General features: G+C 37.6%; 1 protein-coding gene across 5 annotated transcripts in view; it reads left to right on the forward strand.

Moving 5' to 3' along the window:
- TECPR2 (tectonin beta-propeller repeat containing 2) overlaps positions 1–22,272 on the forward strand; it is a 42,355-nt gene that overhangs the window by 14,556 nt on the left and 5,527 nt on the right. For 3 of the 5 annotated variants that reach the window (XM_075712248.1, XM_075712245.1, XM_075712247.1), the window contains exons 10-18: positions 285–468; positions 1,523–1,570; positions 2,526–2,699; positions 4,942–5,122; positions 6,603–6,744; positions 8,086–8,326; positions 9,138–9,227; positions 10,083–10,316; positions 14,034–14,182. In XM_075712248.1, coding sequence (XP_075568363.1) covers positions 285–468; positions 1,523–1,570; positions 2,526–2,699; positions 4,942–5,122; positions 6,603–6,744; positions 8,086–8,326; positions 9,138–9,227; positions 10,083–10,316; positions 14,034–14,182 — 1,443 coding nt within the window. Of the gene's footprint in view, positions 1–284; positions 469–1,522; positions 1,571–2,525; positions 2,700–4,941; positions 5,123–6,602; positions 6,745–8,085; positions 8,327–9,137; positions 9,228–10,082; positions 10,317–14,033; positions 14,183–18,633; positions 18,702–22,272 lie in introns of all 5 variants that reach the window. The other 2 variants (XR_012831124.1, XM_075712246.1) reach the window with 2 other exon arrangements.

Here is a 22,272-nt window from a genome sequence, read left to right on the forward strand (position 1 = left end):
AGGATTTTTCCACTTTTTGGAAGTGGATGACAGTGTCCGTGTTTCCCATTCCTCCCCACCCCAGCTTCTGTTCTAGCAGTCTTATTTTGCAGTACATACTATCTTAGAGAACACAGACAGATACAGTTTTATTTTACACAAGGTAAATTTATTCCTTGATTAAGGTACTTAAGAATGATAAGTTTAGCTTTTTTAATCAAAATATGGGAGCTGCTGTGCTTATATAGCCATTTTCTTGTGCAGTTTGAAGTTGCCTGACACTGTTCTGACTCTACAGTTTTTAGTTTGCAGAGAGCTGGATGGGATATTCTGGCCCTGGTTATGGCATCCTGAGCCTGGTTGTTTCAGAAAAGTATATTTGGTGCCTGGACTACAGAGGCAGCCTGTACTGCAGCGCTCTTCCCGCAGCAGGGCTGCGGTGGCAGAAATTTGAAGATGGTGTGCAGCAGGTGGCAGTTTCCCCCTCAGGTTGGTTAGCTTCTGCTTCCCTGTAACCCCATAAATAGAAAACTTGCCTAGACTTGTGCATTTTCTTTTGTTTTTCTTACTTTTTTAATAACAGCTATTATTTAAGTACGTGAAACTTGTCATTCTTCTGAGATTGCAAATACAGTTCAGTGCATATGTAATTTCCATGTAGGCAATGTATTATTTTTTTTTTAATATAGTAATTCCACAAACTTGGTTGTTTTGGACTTGTTTCATGTAAAAGTAGTGTGTTTAAAAAAAAAAAAAAAAGTGTAAAAGGGTTTTTTTGGTTGTGGTTTTTTGTTTGTTTTTTGGGTTTATTTTTAAAAGTCATATTGGGTGATATGACTGCATCTTCACTACCTCTGCATACCATGTTCTAATTTAAGTGGCTGTCCTTGTAACAGGTTCACATAGCATTTTGGGAATTTTTCAACATAGGCTGTCTGATTGAAGTGAACTTCAGAAGTAGCAGTTCAGTGGTAGGCAGAGGTGACTGAAGGGGTCCTTGTCTATACAAACCCTTGGTTTTTGATAGAGAACTGCTTATGATTCCCAAATATAAAATTCTTTTTGTTGTAAATGTAGAATTGGTTTTGTGTATGGGTTGGTTTGTTGATATTTTTTTTTTTTTTTTTTTTTAATACTAAAGGGAAAAAAAAAACCTTTTAATTTTTGGTGCATATACATATAAATTTGTTCTGGATGGTTGGGAATGAGGGTTATGTTGGATTAAAATTAAATGGGTTTTGGTTAAGTACTTGCATCACTTTTGGCCTTCCAGATTGTTCCAGGACCGGTGTGAAAATCCAAGTTTCTCAGACATTTTCTTTACTTAGTCTCCTGCCTTGCCGCTATTTTTCTTCCCCTGTCATCTCTAAAAGCACATGTCAATCTTCCATTCTCTCTGTAGGGGAAGATTTGCTATCTGTTTTAAGAAGAAAGACGTTCTGTTTGATCTGTAGCTGATCTTTGTTACGGACAAAAAAAATTAAGAGTAGCTGTACTAGCTGAGATTGTAGGTTCATCCAGCTCAGTATTTTGTCCTTTACAGTGGCCAAAAGCAGATGCCTGCAGAAAAGTGAAAGGAATGGGCTAGCAGGTATGACGTTTGCCCTTGGTAATTGCAGACTGCAGCTGTTGGTGGCTCGGAGATTTCCTGGGCAAAAGGTTGTTTCTCTGCATTTATTATCCCTCAATTCCAGGAACTCGCCCATTTTTTTTATTGAATCCATACAAATTTCTAGCATCCACAGTTTCCCATGGATGTATTAACACAAGAGCATGTTAACCACAAATGTCAAAATGGAATCAAATGCTACTTTGTGGAATTGTTCAAAGGAAGTTAATGTGACAATGTACTGCCCTGGTACGAACCAGCATGGATGCTAATCAGCAGTTAAATTTGGAATTCCATTTGGTTTTCTTTTTCTGAGTTATCCTTGCTAATTTGAGTGAGGGAAAAAGTTCTTAAGATGCATTTGTGCAGTTGCGTTTCTGAGTTTTGTCCGCTCGTGACGTGCTACATAACAAGCAGGTAATAGCACTGCCCCCTGCGGTGTGGGACACAACATGTGTTCAGGTGTTTGTCACTCATGACTGGTCCACAAAAATTATGATTTACTACTAGTATTTGTAAAAGGTGATAGTACTACAATTAACCCTTTTTCCTTTATGTACTGAGGATGTCCCAAACTAGTACAGAAGCAAGCCATGGACTTCAGTCTCTTAATAGTAGGCTTATTTGGCCCTGACATGGAACTTGTTTTGTTAGTGTTCAGTGTATAACTAAGGAGAAGTGACTTGCATTTGAACATTTAAAAATTGCACATACTCTAATGATAAATGCATTTCAGCAGTTCCTAGAGAAGTTGGCCACTGTTCCGGTCTTGCTTTTTAAATAAAAATTACAAGCGTTTTTAAATCTTGCATTTTTGTTCAGTGCTACGGGTTTGCCTTTCCCCTCACGTTAGTTTAGGTGTAGGTAGGACAAGTCAGCTCTCTCTGCTACAGTAATTGCTAAGTGATACTATGTTCTCTCTTAATGCTTCATACAGGGGCTCTTCTCTGGAAGATTGAACAGAAGACTAACAAAGCGTTTGCTTGCGGAAAAGTAACTATAAAAGGAAAACGCCACTGGTATGAGGCTTTACCCCAGGCTGTATTTGTAGCTTTAAGTGATGACACTGCCTGGATTATCAGAACAAATGGAGATCTGTATCTGCAAACAGGTACCTGAATTAATTGCAGGCTCTTTGAATTTTTGCAGGCTAAGATTATTAGAGTTCAAGTCTATGGAATGATCGCAATTTGTTTTAAACTTTTATCCACAGCCAGGACATAGGGAAATATTTTTATCTTGGGAAATGATTGGAAACAGTTGTGAGATTCTGTGTAATTAGGAGACTAGAAAAAAAAACAGTTCCTGGCCACTTAATTTTTTGTGCCAAGAGGAGTACATACAATATAGAGAATTTATGACATGGGACAGATATGAGATGGATGCAGATAAATGGAAAAGGATTGCAGAAAATATTGAAATAATATTCTTGCCTTGAAAATGGTATGGTGTACTGAAACAACTGAGCCTTAAGTGGGTTTTCTTGCTTTAAGGATTTCAACAAAGTTTTAAGAAAGGCTTTGAAAGACGATGAGATGAGTGTGTGGCTGTTCAGAAGAAATTCAGGTACGGGCAGGCAGAGTAGGGGAAAGTAGAAGCTGTGTGTTTTGAAAAGCACAGATCTGTTGGAGGTAAGAGTTATGACTTGATAGTGAAAGGAAGGTATTCTGAGACAGAAGATCGTAAAGTGCTTTGGAAGTATAGGCAAGTGCTATCTATTTTATGTGATAGAGAAAGAAAGCAAAGCCAGTGGAGGAATGGAACGGGCTGTGGAGCAGGAATCTTTACAGCTGCCTTCTCACTGGATGTGAATGAAGCAAGAATCAGAAGAAGGGATAGTACAGTGGCAACTTTGAAGTCATGGCCTTAGTTTTATCTGCTTCAGTGAATAGAAGAGGATGTATTCGGATGGTGTTATGCGAACTTTATTCAGGCTAAATACGAGGAGCTAGGATGAAGGATGGAGCTCCAAGTTCTAGAGTTAAGGGAGAAGAGTATCAAGGAATCTTGGGCATGCGGGCTTAGCACAGAGAGCCGAGTTGGTAAGGAAAAATTACAAATAACATGATGAAGGAATTACTGGAGAAGTAAGAGGAGGACTGGGTAAGGGGGAAACAGACACACTAAAGCAGGACAACATTTCAGAGTGGCTATCAAAATTCTTAATTATTTTCCATTTAATACTGGTATTCTCATAATTTCTGTTGTAGATTTAATTGCTCTAGCACAAAGTAGAAATTCTTTGTCGTTAAGAAAACTGTTTAAATACACAAATTGTTTCAAAAATACTGTTAAATTATTTCCTTTTAATTAAGTGTAGTAGTTACAGAGAAATCAAGTGGCCTGCCCAAGGTCACATGCATATTTCCAACAAGCGTGGGTAGTAGTGATAAAGAGTGGACTTTTGATGCCAATCGTGCAGGACTCTGTGGAGGTTTGAATCAGTATTTTTCTTCCCTGGGAGACATTGGTTTGATTACATCAGCTTACATTCTGCTGTTCTTAGGCTTCTAAATTTGTCTTTGGTGTCAAAAATAAATTATCAGTATATCTGCCTTGTTAATATAAGGCAACCAGTGATAGTTGTTTCTCCAGGATCTTTTAATTCCCTCCACTGTCCTGTCTAACTTGTGTAACAAAAGTGTGTGCCCAGAGGTTTGGAAATGAGCATTCTTGTTATTTTAGAATACCATACAGATGAATCTGTTCATACTTGCTTTGGCAGTGTGAGAAGATTAAGCAAAAGCTATGTCTCTTGAGGTGTTTCACATGCAGCCATGCAAATCAAGCTTCAGTGTAATTGTGAAGAAGACATGTTCCTCTAGATTATGTGTATAAATGTGTGCAAACTACCTGTAAATCTACCAGAACCTCTCTCCTTCTTTCAGTACTACACACTGTGGCATGCTCTTTTGTAATTGCTCTGCTGCCACTATTCAGGTCAGGTTACCTCACTCCCTGGCGTGTTTTGGGCAAAAGTTCTTCCATTGCTGCCTTTTCCTTTGATGCTTCTGCCAAGTCTAATCCAGATTTTATAAATGGAGATTCCCGATATTGACACTAGAGGGAGAAAAGGAACAGAAATGACATGACAGGACTTAGGCGCTCTGCCTATATATCTTGAAGGATATACAGTGTTTTACTTCTTAAAATGTAAATTCAGCTATATTAGAGGAAATTATTAACAGTTTGTAGAAAAAACAGTCAATCAAGGAAATAGCGATCAAATGAAGAGTGTTAGGATGTCAGGGATATTGCCCTCCTCATTTTCTTTTGTTGGGTAGCTTTGTGTCTTTTCTTTTAGTTGTGAAAAAACAAAGTTTGTAAAGCAGTCGTCCTTTTTTGATTTCTAGGCCTGAGTGTGGATCGTCCTTGCGCCCGAGCAGTAAAGGTTGACTGCCCCTATCCACTGTCGCAGGTTACATCCAGAAATAATGTTGTGTGGGCACTGAGTGAGCAGCGGGCCCTGCTGTACCGGGAGGGAGTACGCAGCTTTTGTCCTGAAGGAGAACAATGGAAGAGTGATATTGTCAGGTAATGACACTGTGGTGGGACAGCGTCATAACCAGAATGACACAAATAATTGTTTTCAGTGCTGGAGCATCTTGATGTTTGAAAAAGTATTAACTGAACTCACGTGTATACATACATATATGTATGTGTGTGCACGCACATGTGTATATGCATATATGCCCTTTAGTCTTTGTCCAGACATATTCAGATTAACTGGTGTTTTTCTGTCTGATGAATGGCTGCTAGGTAATGAAAGAAATTGCCATAAAGAGAAGTGGTAACACAGTTAAAGTGAGTTTAAGAAAGCGAGAACAGCTTTTACAAGATCTTTATATAATGCCTGTCAGTATGACTTTTTTGATTAAATACTGTTTTTTAATCTGTGCCATAATGGCTTTAATGAGCTCTCCAGATACTTGAGTGAATTTTTTCTGAGATTAAGTCTCAGCATGTTCTTGGTCATCCATACAGCTCGATAATACTTTCCACTTCACAGTCACAGATTTTTATAAATATTCTGGGTAATTGGTATTTAGCTTTGTAGTTGATCTTACGCTCGTGGTAGTTAGTTTGTGATAAAGTTAAAAGCACTGAGTGTTTACTGCTGGCTTTAAGAATCTAGAATATAGTCTCTCTTGTGACATCAGCCTGAAGCAAGTATAGGAAGAAATTCCAGTTCCTGTCATCATATGATTTTATCTTCTACTGACTATCCTATGTGAAGCTTTAACTTGTGTTACCTCCCAGCCTGGTATTTGGCTCTTGAAAAGTCTAAGGAAATAGTCAGTGTCTTGTTCAAATTTGAAATTTGCATGTACTTTAGTTTATTTAATGAAAATATCTGCTTGACCTATGCCTTAGGTACACTTAATGTTCTTGGGCTTTGTATTAAAGCTGCAGAAACCAACCCCTATTTGTTCTTAAATTGTTGAGAAAAGTTCTCTAAAAGAAATAGCATTCTTGTCTACCTTTTAAATGTCTGATATGATCACCTGGTCCTGTTGACTTTCTGAGCTTGAAAGTTGTTTACTTATGCAGGAAACTTGTAGTCCTAAACTCGACATTTATCTTTGCCGTATAGTTAGGTTGAGTTTTCTATTTACAGTCCCTGAACTGCTAGTATTGTTCTCAGAGTAGGTCAAGGAAGTTGGAGGAGATACATTTATGAAGCTGCTTTATCAAAACCTTAAAGAACACAGCTCTCTATTTCTTATTTACTGAACAAATTTGTTTAGTTTTATTGTTACGTATCCAAGTTTCGAATCTCAAGTGACCTTTGAAGGACTTATTTTTTGTTGTTGAATGTTTTTTACTTATGCAAACTAATAAAATTTGAATTACTGAATAACTGTAAAATTTGAAATCAAATGTGTTTGAGCTTGGCCATGCTGAGTTTGATCATTTTGAACTGCTGTTAGCGTTGTAACAGCTTCCTTAAAATACCGTAAGCATAAATTTGAAGCAAGGTTTTTAATTTTTTTTTACTTGTTTGCATTTCCAGTGAAATGCAAGCTTTGGAACCAGTGTGCATAACCCTTGGAGATCAGCAGACATTGTGGGCTTTGGATATCCATGGAAATCTGTGGTTCAGAACTGGTATAGTTTCAAAGAAACCACAAGGAGATGATAACCATTGGTGGCAAGTAGGCATTTTTTAATTTTGCTTTCAGTTTAGTCTTTTACCTTGGGTGTATTATTTGCATTGTTTTCCCATGAGATTCTAAGATAAAATTCAATTAATTGTTTGATATATTATAGCACTCTTTATTCAATGTATTAAAACCACAGTGTGGCTATGGCTGAAATCCCTTTTCACGTCTGCTATAAAAAAGGGGGAAAAAACCCATCCCATGGTCATCCAGAGCAGCATCACAGCAGTTTCCAAGAACACAACAAATGCTCTACCAGGTCATATCAATGGTGCATGTAGCTTGGTATCTTAACAGTGGCAATAGGACATGCTGTTTAGGCAGAGTGTTCAAGTCTGGCTGCTGAATGCAGTCTCTTCTCTTGTCTTCCGGGACCCATCCTTTTCCTTAGCTAGATGAAATAAACAATAGGTAACCTTGCAAAAATGCTTTCATTATGCATTTTTCCATTCAGTTGAGGTTTCTTTGAACCATATGGGGCTGCTTGCTTCAGTCACGGATCATGTGGGTAAAAACAAAGTTCCTGCAAGTACTCGCTGGTATTGATTTAGAATTCCCAACTCTTTGTTTTCCCCATCTTTTCTTATTTTCCCCAGAGATAGATGTGGGGGTGAAGGAGGTGCAAAAGCAGTTATACAGAAAATTTGTTTGTGTACATGTCTACCTAAGTTAAAAGAATTTAAGTTTATGTGCATATATAATGTCTTCTTTCATATAGGCATGATGGATAGCTTGGCTTTGAGGTTATTGGCAAACTGGTTTTCTTTTTGTGCTCTTAAGCATTTCCTTCCTTTCTAGGAGTATCCCAGAGTGTTGCCAACCTAGTTGTCCATGACAGAACTTGGGCAATTGGTTATTTAGATCTCCTGCCTCATGAATTAAAAGGCCCATGAGGTTGTTGTAAATGAGTACTACATACAAGTTTTTGCAATGTGATTTGAATTGCTATGCTATGCAAGTTTCTCTCTTCCTTTGGGAAACTGAGAATTCACCTCTTAGTTCGCAGAGTTCAGCATGCTTTTAGGGGGAGAGAATAGTCATCCCAAAACAAAGGGCTTTCTTAAAATGCAGAATTCAAAGTGGATTGTTGGGTAGGGAGGGAGTTGTAAGCTGATGTTTAATATTGGTTCTGGTTTATTATCAAGACTCTTACTCAAAATGTACCAGTTTTATTTTTCCCTTCCTACATTTTGAAGGTTTCTAAACTCTTGGTAGGTTTCCTGTACATAAAGCACACACACAGAGAAAAGCTTCTGATGAAAGATTCTGCAGTTCACCCAAAAGCTTAACTAATTATCAAGAATGTTTTTTTTTTTTCTCTTCTTTCCCCCCCAGGTAAGCATCACTGATTATGTAGTGTTTGACCAGTGCAGCCTGTTCCAGACGATAATCCAGGCAACTCATACAGTGGCAACAGCAGCTCAGGCACCTGTGGAGAAGGTGGCCGATAAACTTCGAATGGCATTTTGGTCACAGCAGCTTCAGTGTCAGCCCAGCCTCCTTGGAGTTAATGGCAGCGGAGTCTGGATCTCTTCAGGCAAAAATGAATTCCATGTGGCAAAGGGAAACTTAATAGGTTGGTGTGCTTTTACATCTAATGTTTTTAAGTTAAGAAAAATAAATAGGAGAAAGTAACTAACTACAGTTCTGTCACCACAAAAATTATCCATGGTGAGTGACAGTGAGTCAGGGCAGCTTTAAGAAACAATTCCACGTTTAAAAATGAAATTAAATGATTTCTTAGCATTTGGTCTTAAATACTTTCCCACTTAAAGGGAAATATTTTTATGGGAAATTCATTGTCCACAAGTGAACTGTGCACGTGTTACTCCTTTTAGTACCTACACTTGTCTCTTCTCTGGGGTGAGAAGCAATCTTAACCTATTGTACCTGTTATATCTGGCACAATGGAGTCTGGTTCATGATCGGCATCACTGTGCAAAACAGTGATGTTATAGTTTTACAGTGATAATAGAGGAATTGCTTTACGTTTCTTGCTATGTTTCTCAAAATAGAATTTTGATTTAGTACGTCTCTTTGATCAGGTAAACGCTAAGAATAGGCCTGGAACATTGTCTGTTCAACCTCATCACCAAATTGGTCTCCTGTTGAAGACCATCAGTCTCCTCCCTTCTCCTCATTTTCTGCATTCCCAATTATCTCTGTGTGTGTGTGTGTGTGTACATAACATGTATGTATGTGTCAGAAGGAGGTCCCCTTCCCCCCTGCTATAGTTTCTTAAAAGATTTACATAGAAAATCTTGTCTAGATTATATTTAATAATTGATTACAATAGAATTTCTTTAAAATGGTAACATTTTAAATAATAAGAAATTTTAATAGAAAATTAAGTTTCATACTAATACCACTCTGTTCTTTCTTTCAAGGCACTTACTGGAATAATATTGTGCCTCGTGGTACTGCTTCTGCCACCAAATGGATTTTTGTGTTGGCTTCCACAGCTTCATCTAAAGAAGGTTAGTGAATCAACCATGCAGGCATATAATAACTGATTTTTAAATAGAGTGGAATTGATGGTGTATGTAATTAAATATCCTGAATTACTTCAGATTTTGCATTCCTTTTCTGTATGCAGGGATCTAAAATGTTTGAAGTAAGGTGGAAATACCTCTGTGAAACTACTGGAGATAAAAAAAAGCGTATCATTCACTCTGCCACCCTTGGTGTGGAGTGGCATCCAACAGAGAAACGGGTAGTCCTTTAGGAGCAGTAACTTCCTAAATTGCCGCAGCATGAATTGCCAGAATTTGTAATATGAAATCTTGGAGTGTGCTTTGCTGGAATGCCTATACTAACCAAGTACTTCTCCTGTCAGAGCAGTTATTGCAGCAAAATTGCACATTTTATCAGTAAAAGTGCGACGACGCTAAAGAATTCAACTGCTAGTTACAATAGTTGGTAATTGCGTTGTCAAAGTACACTAGCTTTATTGGCAAAAAAGTGTGATTTAGTGCTGAAAAGGAGTACTGTTCTCCAAAGGCAATTATCAAGGATAAAGAAGAGCAAAAGAGTAAAGAGAAGTGCTAGTGCACTGTTATATATGTCTTTTCTCTATTAGTTTCTCTAAATGAGATGTTTCTTCAAATAAGATCACTTACTCCCTTTCTCAAATCAAGTAAGTAGTATTCAGGTGCCTAAATAAGGGCTTGGGATGCATTATTTGTACTTCAAAATCTTACCCTATGAACATAGCCAAGAAGCTTTAGTTTTGTCTTCAAATGTACTGATCACTTTTTCAGAAGAAGCAGATGTGTAAGCTGTTTCAGAGTGGATTAGGAATGATTTTAGTAACAGAAATGTCCTTTCCATAGGAAGCTTTCTGTGGCTGTGCCAAAGCAACAAGGATCTGTTTTGTGTCAGTGATCAGAATCCTCAGTTTCATCCTTCTACGGTGCAGCTGCCACCCGATGCTGAAATGGTGCATTACTCTGCGTGCCAGGATGCCATCTGGGGTTTGGATAGTCTTGGGCAGATATTTATCAGAACACTTTCATCCAGCTGTCCAACAGGAATGCATTGGACAAAACTGGATCTCTCTCAACTAGGTATGACATTTTTATTGAGTAGACTGTCTCTTAACTATCTTAGCAGACAGTCAATATTTTCCTTCAGAAGTATCTTTTGGTTTACCGATACGGAATATTACATTTACTGGCTTAAATAGTACCTTACAATAATGGACCTCACAGCAGAGGACCGCAGAACATCAGGAACAACTATGGCTTTCAAAGAATGTCTCCAGCAAAAGGCTAAATGAAACAGTATGTTTGCTGTTTGCAAGATACTTTATATGTGTATGTGCTTCTTACAGTTTGTCAGTCTGAGACAACTCAGCCTGACACAGTGCTGTGCATGTGTGCCAGTAGCTTTAACTAGTCTAGTTCTTGTACTACAGTGTAAACATAATCGCGTGATCCTGGGCAGTTCCATACACAAGGCCCTGAATTTTGTGGTTAAATGCGTTCTTAACAGAGTGGTCAAAGCTTCGTTAGGATCCTGTCAAGGAAAAATTATGCTGCAAGAGTTGCATCATCCATAAGTGATGCAACTGATAACACTCTTATGTCCAGGTTTACACAGATCTAATGATTCACCATAACGTTAAGAAGTGCTGCCACTTAACTCTTCTTTTTACTTGGTTAGGCATAAGACCAAGGTTGTTGACCATGTTTTGATCATGAAAATATCCTACTAGTTTGGCTCTGGCGTAATAAGGCCACTTGTCAGCTCCATCAGTAATATTCTGATTAGATTTGTTTCTTTGATAGTCTGACTGTTAGAACATTCTTATCTTCATGCTAACCTGCATTCCTGTCTCAAGAGAAGATAAAAGAAATTGAGACTATGCACCATTCTCACCATTTTAAAAATAATTCAACTGTTCTGCAATTTTTCCATTTTTAATGGCAATGTTCATGGCTGGTCTGAGAACAGACAAGCAATGTTAACTTCATGGTTAAGGAAGGGCAGACACAGCTGGCAGACTAAGCCTCATGTACAATTTTAGTGTACAATTTGTAATACTTCATGGAAAACCTTTTAAAATGTGTCTTTTAAAATTAATTTGTTTGCCAGTTATACACCAGGCTTTCTAGATCTGATGAATTGGTTCCAAATCACTAATCATACCATAGTTTAAGCACTTGCTTGAGGCCTTTTACCTTCACTGATGCTACAGGATAGGTTTGTCCACACTCTTCTTCTCATGTTGCTTAGTAGAGTTTGAGGCTTTTCTTATTATACCATTGCTTTCCAGCAGTTTAGATAATAACTGTTTAACTGAAATAATAACTTCTTGCTATTGTTTGAAAATCTCAAAGCATTCATAAAGGAAATCAGTGTAATTGGTGCTAGCTGGCTGTAATACCTGGCTTGTGAACTTCAGCAGTTCAGAAGTTCAACCTTCAGCTGTTCCTGTTAGCTTCATGGCACCCTGTGGTGGTATTGCAGATATCTGGGGTCAGGAAATACTTCAAACACTCCACTTTACCTGTCACTGTAGGTTAATATTTAAGTATGAAAATGTTTTAGTCATTTTTCCTCCAGTGAAATGCATATGGTAGATCACTGCTGACAAGACAGTGCGTATCTATGATTATAGTATAAGAGCTCTAATCGGGCTGAAGAAATTGGAGAACTATTGTTATTGTTCCAGTGTATGTTTAAGTTTACTCCTGAAACATTAGGACTGTAATTTGTGGGGGGGAGGGGAACAAGTTGCTGTAAAATGTAGTTCAGAATTCTGTATGGAAGTGATGGGGTTGCCAACATTAATGCTAAAATATTCATATTATGTTGGTAGTATCTTCCTCTTGCCTTTACACTATGTACTGGGAGTAGTATCTAGTAAACTCTTTTGATTAGGGTTCTGCTATTGGTATCAAGGTTTCTAAACACAGTAGAATGACCTTTAGGTTTCAACAATAAACAATGCCTCTGAATCATGCTACGTTCTCTAAACAGTAGACAAATGTCATTAGCATGACCTTCTCCTAAGATAAAAACAGTAAGTGGGAGGAGGGCAAAACCCCAAAATATTTACATAAGGGCTGCATTTTTAAATATCAAATTGTACTGTAGATGTAAATAATATCAGCTATGCCGAGTAGGTGATATGTGATTCCATGTTTGAGTGCTCTGATGCTTGTTTGGATCAGAACATTTCAACAGCTGAGACATCATGTGACAAAGCCATTAGTTCAACTCATACTTTGTTAGAAGGAATAATGAGGTTTTAAGTAAGATTTTGACTTTGTAGCTGAATCTTAAGCCCCTGTCTGCAAAAGAAAGTTGTTCTAGACTTTCTTATCCCAAGCCATAGAATTTTTGTGTATTTTTTTGTCATTTGTTTTTAATGTGAAGCTGCATGATTAAAGGAAGTTTTGGGGTGAGATTAATTAATTCGAATTCCTGTGATTCAGAAAGTTAAATAATTTTGGTTAATGAGAAGATCTGTTTACTGTTACAGATAACTAAAAGATAAAGCTGTGTAGTCCTGTTGTCCCCGTTCTTTCCCCCAGCAAGCCTTAATGACAGGGAATATTGCCTGATGCAGGAATAAATGCTTTGAACTTGCACTCTGTGGGATAAAATTGCATCCCCCTCTTTAAGGAACGCTGTATATGATGCACTTTATGAGGATTTGTTGCCAGATTTCACATCACTGAAGAGAGAACTGTTACCAAGAATGGGATATCCCAAGTAGCGCTGGCATGTTCAATCAACCAGTGAGGCCTATTTTTAGAGTCTTTAGTTTGGAGTCTGACCAGAGCATTCCTTCTGTAGTGTATCTGTACTGATTGGATCCCTCTTTCTGTAGAACATGTTTTCCATTACTTAGTATTGTGTTGTCCCAACACTGGGAGAAAAAAAAAAAATTGTTATGTATACGACATCACATGGCTAATTTAAAGCGAATGTGAAAGAGTAAGAGTTCCGGTTGACAGTTAACTAGCAGTTCTTTTTAGTCTAAAATATCAGGTATGCTTCTCTACTATCTTTGCGAACTTTTAATAGCAAGATTGGTGGGTGCAATTGGGTATGCAAAAAAAAAACCCCAAACCTCCCCCCAAAACCAAAACAAAAAAACCCATCCCAAAATTCTAAAACATACTTATTTGGCAGCTTTGTTTTCATTGTGCTGACTTACATAGGGTTAAAATACTGTTGCACTTTTGAGATAGGTGTAATAAATACATGCACTGTTGAATAGAAATATATTTGAAAATCAGCTCCTTTATTTACAGATGTGACACTGGTATGCTAACACTGAAATGCATAATCCGTATGCTCTCATATTTTTAAAGTGCTGGTAGCATTAGGAATGTTCTTTGCTGAATGTATTAGCAGATCAACACCTTTAAAAGTCTACATGCATGGCCAGCTACAGTGAAAAGTTCACATTAGGTCATGTGAAAGTTTCTCTAGGCACTGATAATATTTGTCACAGAATGCTTCCCTGCTTGAATTCAGTTATTTTAATAGCATATTTTTAGTGTGCTTTAGAAATTGCAGTATCCTATGACTAAAACATTTATTTTTAGATTTAAAACAGAAATACCTCATGTATACTACCTGTTGGTTTTATTCATTGTATCCAGTGATTTTTTTTTTTTCCTCTCCCAGGTTGTATTAACTTTTAATTATTTTTGTGTGACTGTGTTTAAAGCTAGTTTAATACAATCAAGTCTAAATAAAAGTTCTCATTATTAGTTGAATTTGAAAGGAAAATGCCAGGTTGCTAATAATCTCTTTGTTACTAGGTGCTGTAAAGCTGATCAGCTTGACCTGTGGAAATCAGCATGTTTGGGCCTGTGACACCAGTGGTGGCATTTATTTCCGTGTAGGAACTCAACCTCTTAACCCAAGTTTGATGCTTCCTGCGTGGATAATGATTGAGCCACCTATACAGGTAAAATGTAGATTACAATTCTTTGTAACCCAGTGGTTTAGCGCTCTGCATTTGAAAAAGAGTAATTGTAACACTCATGGAAAACAGTAGAGCCAGATTTTAAATGTGTAGCTTAAAACTTTGTCCCACATGTTTGAATTCTACATGATTTCTTTCTCAACCCTTGTCCACCCCCCAACCCCCACCCCCAAAAAAACCCCACACAAACAAAAAAACCCCAGAGTCTGTATATTGTACTCTGAATATGCTGCCTTATCACCATAAGTCATCCCAAACTCATCTAATCATTACAAATAACTTTTTTTTTTTCAAAAGTGGAAGGTTTTGGTTTCCTTTCTATCCTTAACGAAAGTTTACTCTTCTCATAACACAGCAGCTAGAATGCAGCCTTGAACCATATACTGAATACCTGCTGTAAGCCAGGTATTCAGTATATGTGAATACCAAGAGGCTGGAGTGGCAAACAGCAGAAAGCAGAGGGTGTGAGAAGGCTCTGCTCAGGTGGCATGGTGCTGAAGTTCCTGCCTCCCTCTTCTGTTATCCTCACTGTTGTGAGCCTGGGATGCTTGCCAGGTTGCTGTGCCTGGATTTAGGGACTTTCCTTACAATTGCAGCTCTTCTCCTTTGTTCCCAGAATGGGCAAACTTTATATCCTTTCTACCTACCAGCTGGGAGGATCAGAGTGGGAAAAAAGCCTCCTAAAGTACCCTGGGAGCATCTTTTCTGAATATAGAGAATGGACAAAATGTGTGTCTCCAGTGTCTGGTTTCTTTTTTAATCCCTCCTTAAACCTCAGTGCTTGCTTTCGTTGCTGCTCTAATAGCGTGCAAGTTAAACTATGAAATGAGTGTAATTTCTGTGTCATGAGTTGGGACTGCTCTATCGGAGCTGACCTCTGACTACTGATTTCATTGTTTGCTCCTTGGCATGAAATCACTTGAACTGTCTGCTGATCTAGCATAGTAGCACTGGATGGGTTTGCATACTTGATTTACATTTTATAATGTTACAGAATTTCTGTTGAAGATTTTGAAATGCGTGGTACTTTTGAAAGGACATATTAAGAAATAAAAGTAAATCTCTGGTAGTGGAGTTGCAAGAGTTTATTTGTTTTTTACATCATTTGCTTTTAGTTCTGCTTATCTCTCATCAGCCAATTATTAGCTCCTTCTGTGAATCTCAGGGTGTAACAGCAAAGAAGGGCAGGGAAACAGGGAAATGAAACTGCAGATTTGCATCTCATGAGTTAGCACAGCACTGGTTAGACTTGTTCTTCTGTGCTGGGAATGTGGTCAGTCAGGCCTGGAGAAATGGCGCCTTGTTTTGCAGAATAGCAGAACAGACTGATAAATAAGTACCAATACTGCTTGCAACAAGGGCTAGATTACACTGCTCATTCATTGTGTGCTGCAAGTGGGTCTTTCTGGTGTAATCCATAAGAGACAAATTTTTCCTGCTAACAGGGGGTAGGGCAGCAGGAAGAGGAGACTGAGGATATTGGTGATGATGTTTTCCATAAGGGTAGTATTCTTAAAAAGGGGGGAAAATGCATTCTAGGAAGTGTTCCACTTAAACTGAGTTTACCAAGAGATAGAGGATTGAACTTGTGTAGTATCTTCTTACCAAAGATTTGTCTATCCAGGAGAATAGCCCGAAAAGCTGTTTCTCTACACTGGTACTGTTTTGTCTGTACTAAGTGCATCCTCTACTCCTCCAATGAAGTAGATTAAACTACTCAATACAAAGGTGTTTACAAGAAATTGGGATTTGCCATGGCTCTTTATTTAGCAGTGACTTCCTTATGTAGAAAGTCTTTAATTGGACAAGGTTGAAAATCAAATTATTTCCTATTAGCTTATTGAGGAAGCTGGATGATGTTGCCTTCCAAAATGATAACCTTCTGATACCCAGAGCAGTGTCATTATCTTTCCTGTTACCTTGCCAACACCTGACATTGCAAATTTAATGAGTCAATATGGAAGGGCAAAAATTCAACCATTGTTTGCAGAGAAGATGAAAACTCGTGGGTTACATGCTCATTTTGAGACAATTCCAGCATGCTAAAACAAGTCATTAAAGTACTAAAGGAGCAGCCATTCATGCTTTTACAAAAGCTTAATGCAAAGTAAGAAAATATGTCAACTTTAAAATTATTTTCAAATGCTAGCTTAGTGTTTGGATAACAAATATAACATGATGGCTGAAAAAGTGGACTATTCCGTGAATGATATTTGCTTATTAGCCGCATCTGTTATCTGTCCTTTAATTGACTTTGACACAGTTCATGCTGCATCACTTTATCTTCAGAACAACAGAAATACTGTAAGAAGTAATTGTGAATGATTCAGTCACTTTCTGTTTGAAGGAGGAAATCAAAATTGCCTTTCACTTGCTTTAAGTACAGGAGCATTCTCAAATAATGTAATTTAAAACCAACTATGGATATTTCATTCCCTAGTAAATGTCAGAGCCAATACGACTTGCCATATCCCAGATCTCATGACTCATGAGCAGCTCGTGAGCAGCTCCAGTCTCTGCTTTTATGGTGTCACTCCTCATTAAAGGAGTGCTGCAGTTGCACAGCATCCATCTTTGCGCAACTTCACAAAGGTATTCAGAGACAATAGTTTTGATGTTTTACTCATGCTAATATTGGTGAATGTAATTTAAGTTCAGTCTTTGCTCTGTGATGCTGTATTTTTTTTTTAATCTAGACTAAAACCATTCTCATCTGTTACTCTTCCCTTTGTAACCAGTATCTCCTGAGATGAAAAATAACACTTCATGTTGTCTGCCCTCCCTCTTCTTTATTTTATCAAACACTTCAGAGGTGGTTGATAACATCATTACAGTACCTTGAGTAGTAAGTAGTAGTTTACATGTAGCATGTTTTCTGTGCTTCATTCATTCTGTTCTGCAGTCTTAGAAGTCAAAATAATTATGTAGGTAAGCAGCTTTTTGGAAGCTGCTTTAAGGACATTGACAAGGCCAATCAAAATTCTTTGATGAAATGATTTTAGTCCAGGAAATAGAAAGTGTTTTTCATTCTATTGTTAATATATAGGATAAAACTATTGTCTGCTGTAAACATTAAATTTAATTCAAAAAAATTAGCAAGAAATATAAATATTATTTATGTAGATCCTATAGAATATGTTTCTATATGAGTGTGCATGTATATTTATGAAGATTTAATGCTTTTCAGATTTCTGGCCTAAAGAAATAATAATTTTAAAACAAATATAAAATTAATATAGTCAATAAGACTAATTTGGATGATTATGGAGTAGAAGTTGATCAAAAGTTAAAAATCATCAAATTGCTTTAAAAAGTCCCCAGAAGTTGAATGCTTGTTTGAAAAGAATTCTTTCAACATTTCAGCTTTTGATTTTCGGTACCTTTTGAAAAAGATGCAGAGACAAAATCTGTTCTTGAGAAATGCTCACTTCCTACAAGTACTACTTAACATAAAAACTGGCCTTAAGAATCACCTTCTCAGATTTACGTTAAGGGATCTATAAGATAAACAGAACTTTATTTAAAGAGGATTAAAGGAAACAAAGGTCAGGACAAGCATTTGTAATGAGTGACCAATCATCTGTTGCTTGATCTTATTCTAAAAATAGATTAAACGTTTTATTAATTGCCATTTGCTTAATTAGAATCATAGAACGATTTAGGTTGGAAAAGACCTTTAAGATCCTCAAGTCCAGCTGCAAACCTAACAGTGCCAAGTCCAGCACTAAATGTCCCTAAGCGCCACATCTACATGTCTTTTTAAATACCTCCAGGGATGGTGACTCAACCACCTCCCTGGGCAGCCTGTTCCAAATTGAAAAAGCAATTTTTTTTAAATTGAGAGGTTTGTTTAAATATCTGTATCGCTTGTCCAAACTGTGGAGTAAAGGGGGCTTATTTAAGGAGATGTTTACTGTTCGGCTACTGTATAAAGCTTTCATTGATGCTTTGTAGTTCCTAGGGTCTCAGCAGAAGAGTACCACTTAGTTTGCCATAAAATGATCTCTTGCAGTATGTGCATTTCAAGTTAGAGAAACTTTTGATTTACTACTCTTCCCATAAACACCCTAGTAATTGTTTCTTTATATTTTAAGCTTCATATTGTAGGTAAGAGAAGATAGTCAAAATTCTTACTGATCTAGGAGGAGCTATTTTTTTCTCATGCACACGAAAAAAATTTAAGGCTGTTCACACTTTACTGTCTTTCAAAAATTGTTAAAATACAAGGCAAATGGTAGTTAAAAATTTCTCTGTAATTCTCTAAGATCAATACATGGTAAATTTCATTTCTTTTCAATACCTTCCTTTCTTAATCTGCGTTCAGTGTAAGGAGGTTGGTTGTGCCTTACGGATGAGTGGTGACTTGTTAGAAATGGTTGTCATGATCTTTGTTTCCTTTCCTCTCTTTAAATAAAGCTCTGCTTACCTTACAGACCACTTAATGCAAATCTGGAGACTTTCTTCCTCTGCCGTCTGCCTTGCCTTTGCATTTTTCAGTGAGGTAAGGCCGGTTTTGTGTTGAGTGGTACTTAGAGGAGGAAGCAGTGAGCACTCCTCAAGATCAGGTTTTGTCATTACATCTTTTGTGGTAGGTGACAAAATTAAAGCTGAAATGTAGGAAGGGTTTGTTTGAAATGATCATCAAGGATTGGATATTTGGAGGGGGAGTGATTTTTCTGTTGGAAATGCTTCATAACTTTTACTTCAGAATCATCCGTGCTACTTTTGAAAGTACTTGCTGTGGAAAACTGTTCTTTCTAATGCACAATCCACATCACTGTTCTTTTCAAGTCTGATTGTTTTCTAATGAAACACAGACTAGCTTTCATTACCTAGCTGTTGCACAGATATCTTCCTGAGTTGCTCCGAGTTCTACTTTGGAGTACTAAGATGAGATGCAGAGGAAGTTATCTTTCATTAGACCGATTCTGCTTAGGTTGGAGAGGTAAAACACTCATTAAACCTTCTGGTTATCTATAGACCAGACTAGCTAGTCTATTGTTCCTCCATTGTGAGGCCTCCTTGAAGACATTCATAGGGAGAGGATTTTCCTGGAGGTGTGCACTTTTCAAGATGATGTAGAGAAAAAAACTATGTTTGGCAGCAGTCAGAGTAGCTGTATCAAGGTGGGTTGCAAATAAGTGTAAGAGATCAGAGCTCCTGCTGCAGTGTATTTGGTTTAGCTGATTTAGAATGCCATAATATTTAAGTTCAAATGTGTACTATTCTTCACAGGTGTGCTTTTCTTAAGAAATCGTTAAGCTACATAAAAGGTGCTTTAGATACTGAAAAAATGCAATTCCAGCACTTTTACTAAAGTTGCCTCACACCGATTCCATTGCTCAGTTCAGTGCTTATTATATTCCTTTTTGTTGCTAGTTAAGAAAACTGCTGTCACTGTATTTCATTGTATTTTTCTGCATTGGAGCTTTAGCCTTCTGATATTTGTTTTAAGGCACTGCTATCACCATGTTCAGAAAAGTGTATGTGTAGCCTGTCACATTAGATAGCAATTATTATCAGTAGCAGAAGCTTCAGATCACAAAAAGTGCACAAAATGAGATACACCCAGAAAACTGAGCAGACAATCCTTCCATATGCTTTTGAAATGTGATCTCAAGGTGGTGTATTTGCTTTTTGACAGGACTAGCTTACACTGAAAACAAAAATTGTGGGAAGGAGAGCCTTCTGTTTTCGTACTTTCATTTATTCAGTACTAGAAACATCCTCACATCTGCACTCTTTCCAATGTGCCCATATTTTGGTTAGCTCACACAGAATTATATAATTAATAATTTTTCAGAGAGGTTAAGAAATATATTTAACATTCAGTTGGGTAAATAAAATAACTACAATGATCATTGAGTTTTGAGAGTTTTTCAGAATTATTCGATTTAAAAATAAAAATGTAATGGTGTAAAAATTCGTGGGTAAAGGAGACACGTCTTGATTTAGCAAGCATGTGCCTTGGTTTCAGTTGAACTGTTCACGTGCTTGCTGGTAGTGATAGCCTGAAGTATTTAATAAATAGGAGTCCTTGAAAAGTGATTTTGAGAGACAGTCATAAAAAAATTACTTGTGCTAGTATAAAGTAAGAGTTTGGGGGATTTTTTTGTTTTGTTTCATTTTCATTAAAGCTACATCTGCATTTTCTGAATTCTGGTTAGAGCCGTTTTTATTGTTGGGTTTTTTTGTGACTGAACTTCAGCTTGCTTGATTTTAAAAGCTGTGGGGGGCTGGATCCAGCTGACAGGTTTGTAATTGAGGGCTTAGCTTTTGTGAAGTAAATTGGAGCAGCAAAGGTGGGTGCTAAGCTCAGAGTGTACAGTCAGCGAAGAGAACTTCAGTGAGCCAACAAGTCCACACGGAGTAAGGAGACACCCTGGGATAACTGATGGGCACATCAAACCCTTTGACCTTGAATGAGGAGCTTGGAGGCCCCTCCCCATGGTGTATTACTGTCTCCCTATTTTATAATGATGTTGTAAGCAGACGAGGTGCTGATACCTCTCTTTGCAGACCAGCCTAGCGATCAGTTGCCTTCCCAGGGAGCTGGAGGGCTGGATTGTAGTGTGTATCCTGCTCGGATGGCCCTTCCTACAGAACTACTGAACCCAAGTCTAATGAAGCTAAGAAATAAGCAAGGCAGAGGAGACTGGACTATATGGATCATCTAGCTGGGAGGCAGTGACTTCATTTCTGATCCCTAACCCGTGGAGTATTACCGCTTTTATCCAGTAGCACAGCACAGTGCATAGCCTTGTATTTAGAGGCCACGCTTTACCTGAGACGGTACTTAGTCCAGAGCTGTGGCACTGGATGAGTACTACTAGATGAGTAGTAATTGTGGTATCCTGAGTGCATTTCCAGTGTTCCTGTGGCTTAAAGGATGTATTTGGCATCCTGACAGATTGTAACTTTTCACATTTGTTGATTTGCACCACCACCACCACCCCCCCCCCCCCCCCCGAGTTTGTGGGGTTTTCTTTTAGGGGTGCTTTGGGGTTTGTTTCCCCCCCCCGGTTATGTAAATGAATTGTAACACATACAGGTTCTATGCATTTGTTCACAAAGCAGTGCAGTAATGAAATGGGAATTTCTGTTGCTATCAAAGGTGTGTGGTGTTTTCATCACAATCATGTTAAATAACATGGATAAACATTAAAAAACAAAATGGCAGAAAAAGCAACAGTTTAATAACTGTTTAAAATTGTCAGAGCAAAGCAGAGCTGAGGCTGAACTTAAAAATGTATGGGTGTTTTTACCTTGCAAAAATGCTTTACTTTCCTTGGTAAGGTATTTAAGTTTCAAAAACTAGAGGTGCACTTTACTGGCGTAGCCTGCATGAGAGGGTGTTTTACTGATGCTCATTAAAGGTGTGGTTTCTAAAAACACAACAAAAAAATGCCTTGGTTACTCAGAGCCTTGCTTATACAAGGTTTTTATTACCTCATACTAAATTATGTTCTGTTTCATGGGAAGTTGTTGCACTTAGTGTTTACTTAACATACATTTCTGTAAAAACTTAGTTGTTCTTGTCCTAATAGTTCAATTTTTCAGTATGTTATTAAAAATAACTGTAGTGGTAATTACAGACAGCTTATCAACTCCTACACTACAGTTTATAATCTTAAGTATAAGACAGTGTGACCAGAAGACAGTTGGGCAAACCTGAGTAGGTCTGTAGTTTGTATGGTCTTTAAAGTGATTGCATTAAATTTAATTAAAAAAAAAAAAAAATTAATGGCTTGTAAGGAACAGTTGTACTTAGTATTTTGGAAGTATTTTATAGTTCTGTTGAGCTTTATCATTTTGAACGGTTGCATGGGTTTGGTATGACCTTTCCTAGGATTTGATGCCATATGTTGAGTCTGTCCCATGTTTCTGCGAGAAAAACCCTTGGAATAAAAAATTTAGAGTTGACCAAGGAGAGGTCAAGGAATTGACTCCTTGGCTTTGTCTTTTATTCCTGATTGTGCTAGCCACAGACTGGAGATATCCAACTAAGGCCCTTGTCTGTTTATTCGCTGAAGGCAGAAAGTGGGGGAAAGGGTCATGTTGTTCTAAGGCTT

The sequence above is a fragment of the Pelecanus crispus genome, chromosome 6 (assembly GCF_030463565.1).
Source record: "Pelecanus crispus isolate bPelCri1 chromosome 6, bPelCri1.pri, whole genome shotgun sequence".
Classification (NCBI taxonomy): Eukaryota; Metazoa; Chordata; class Aves; order Pelecaniformes; family Pelecanidae; genus Pelecanus; species Pelecanus crispus.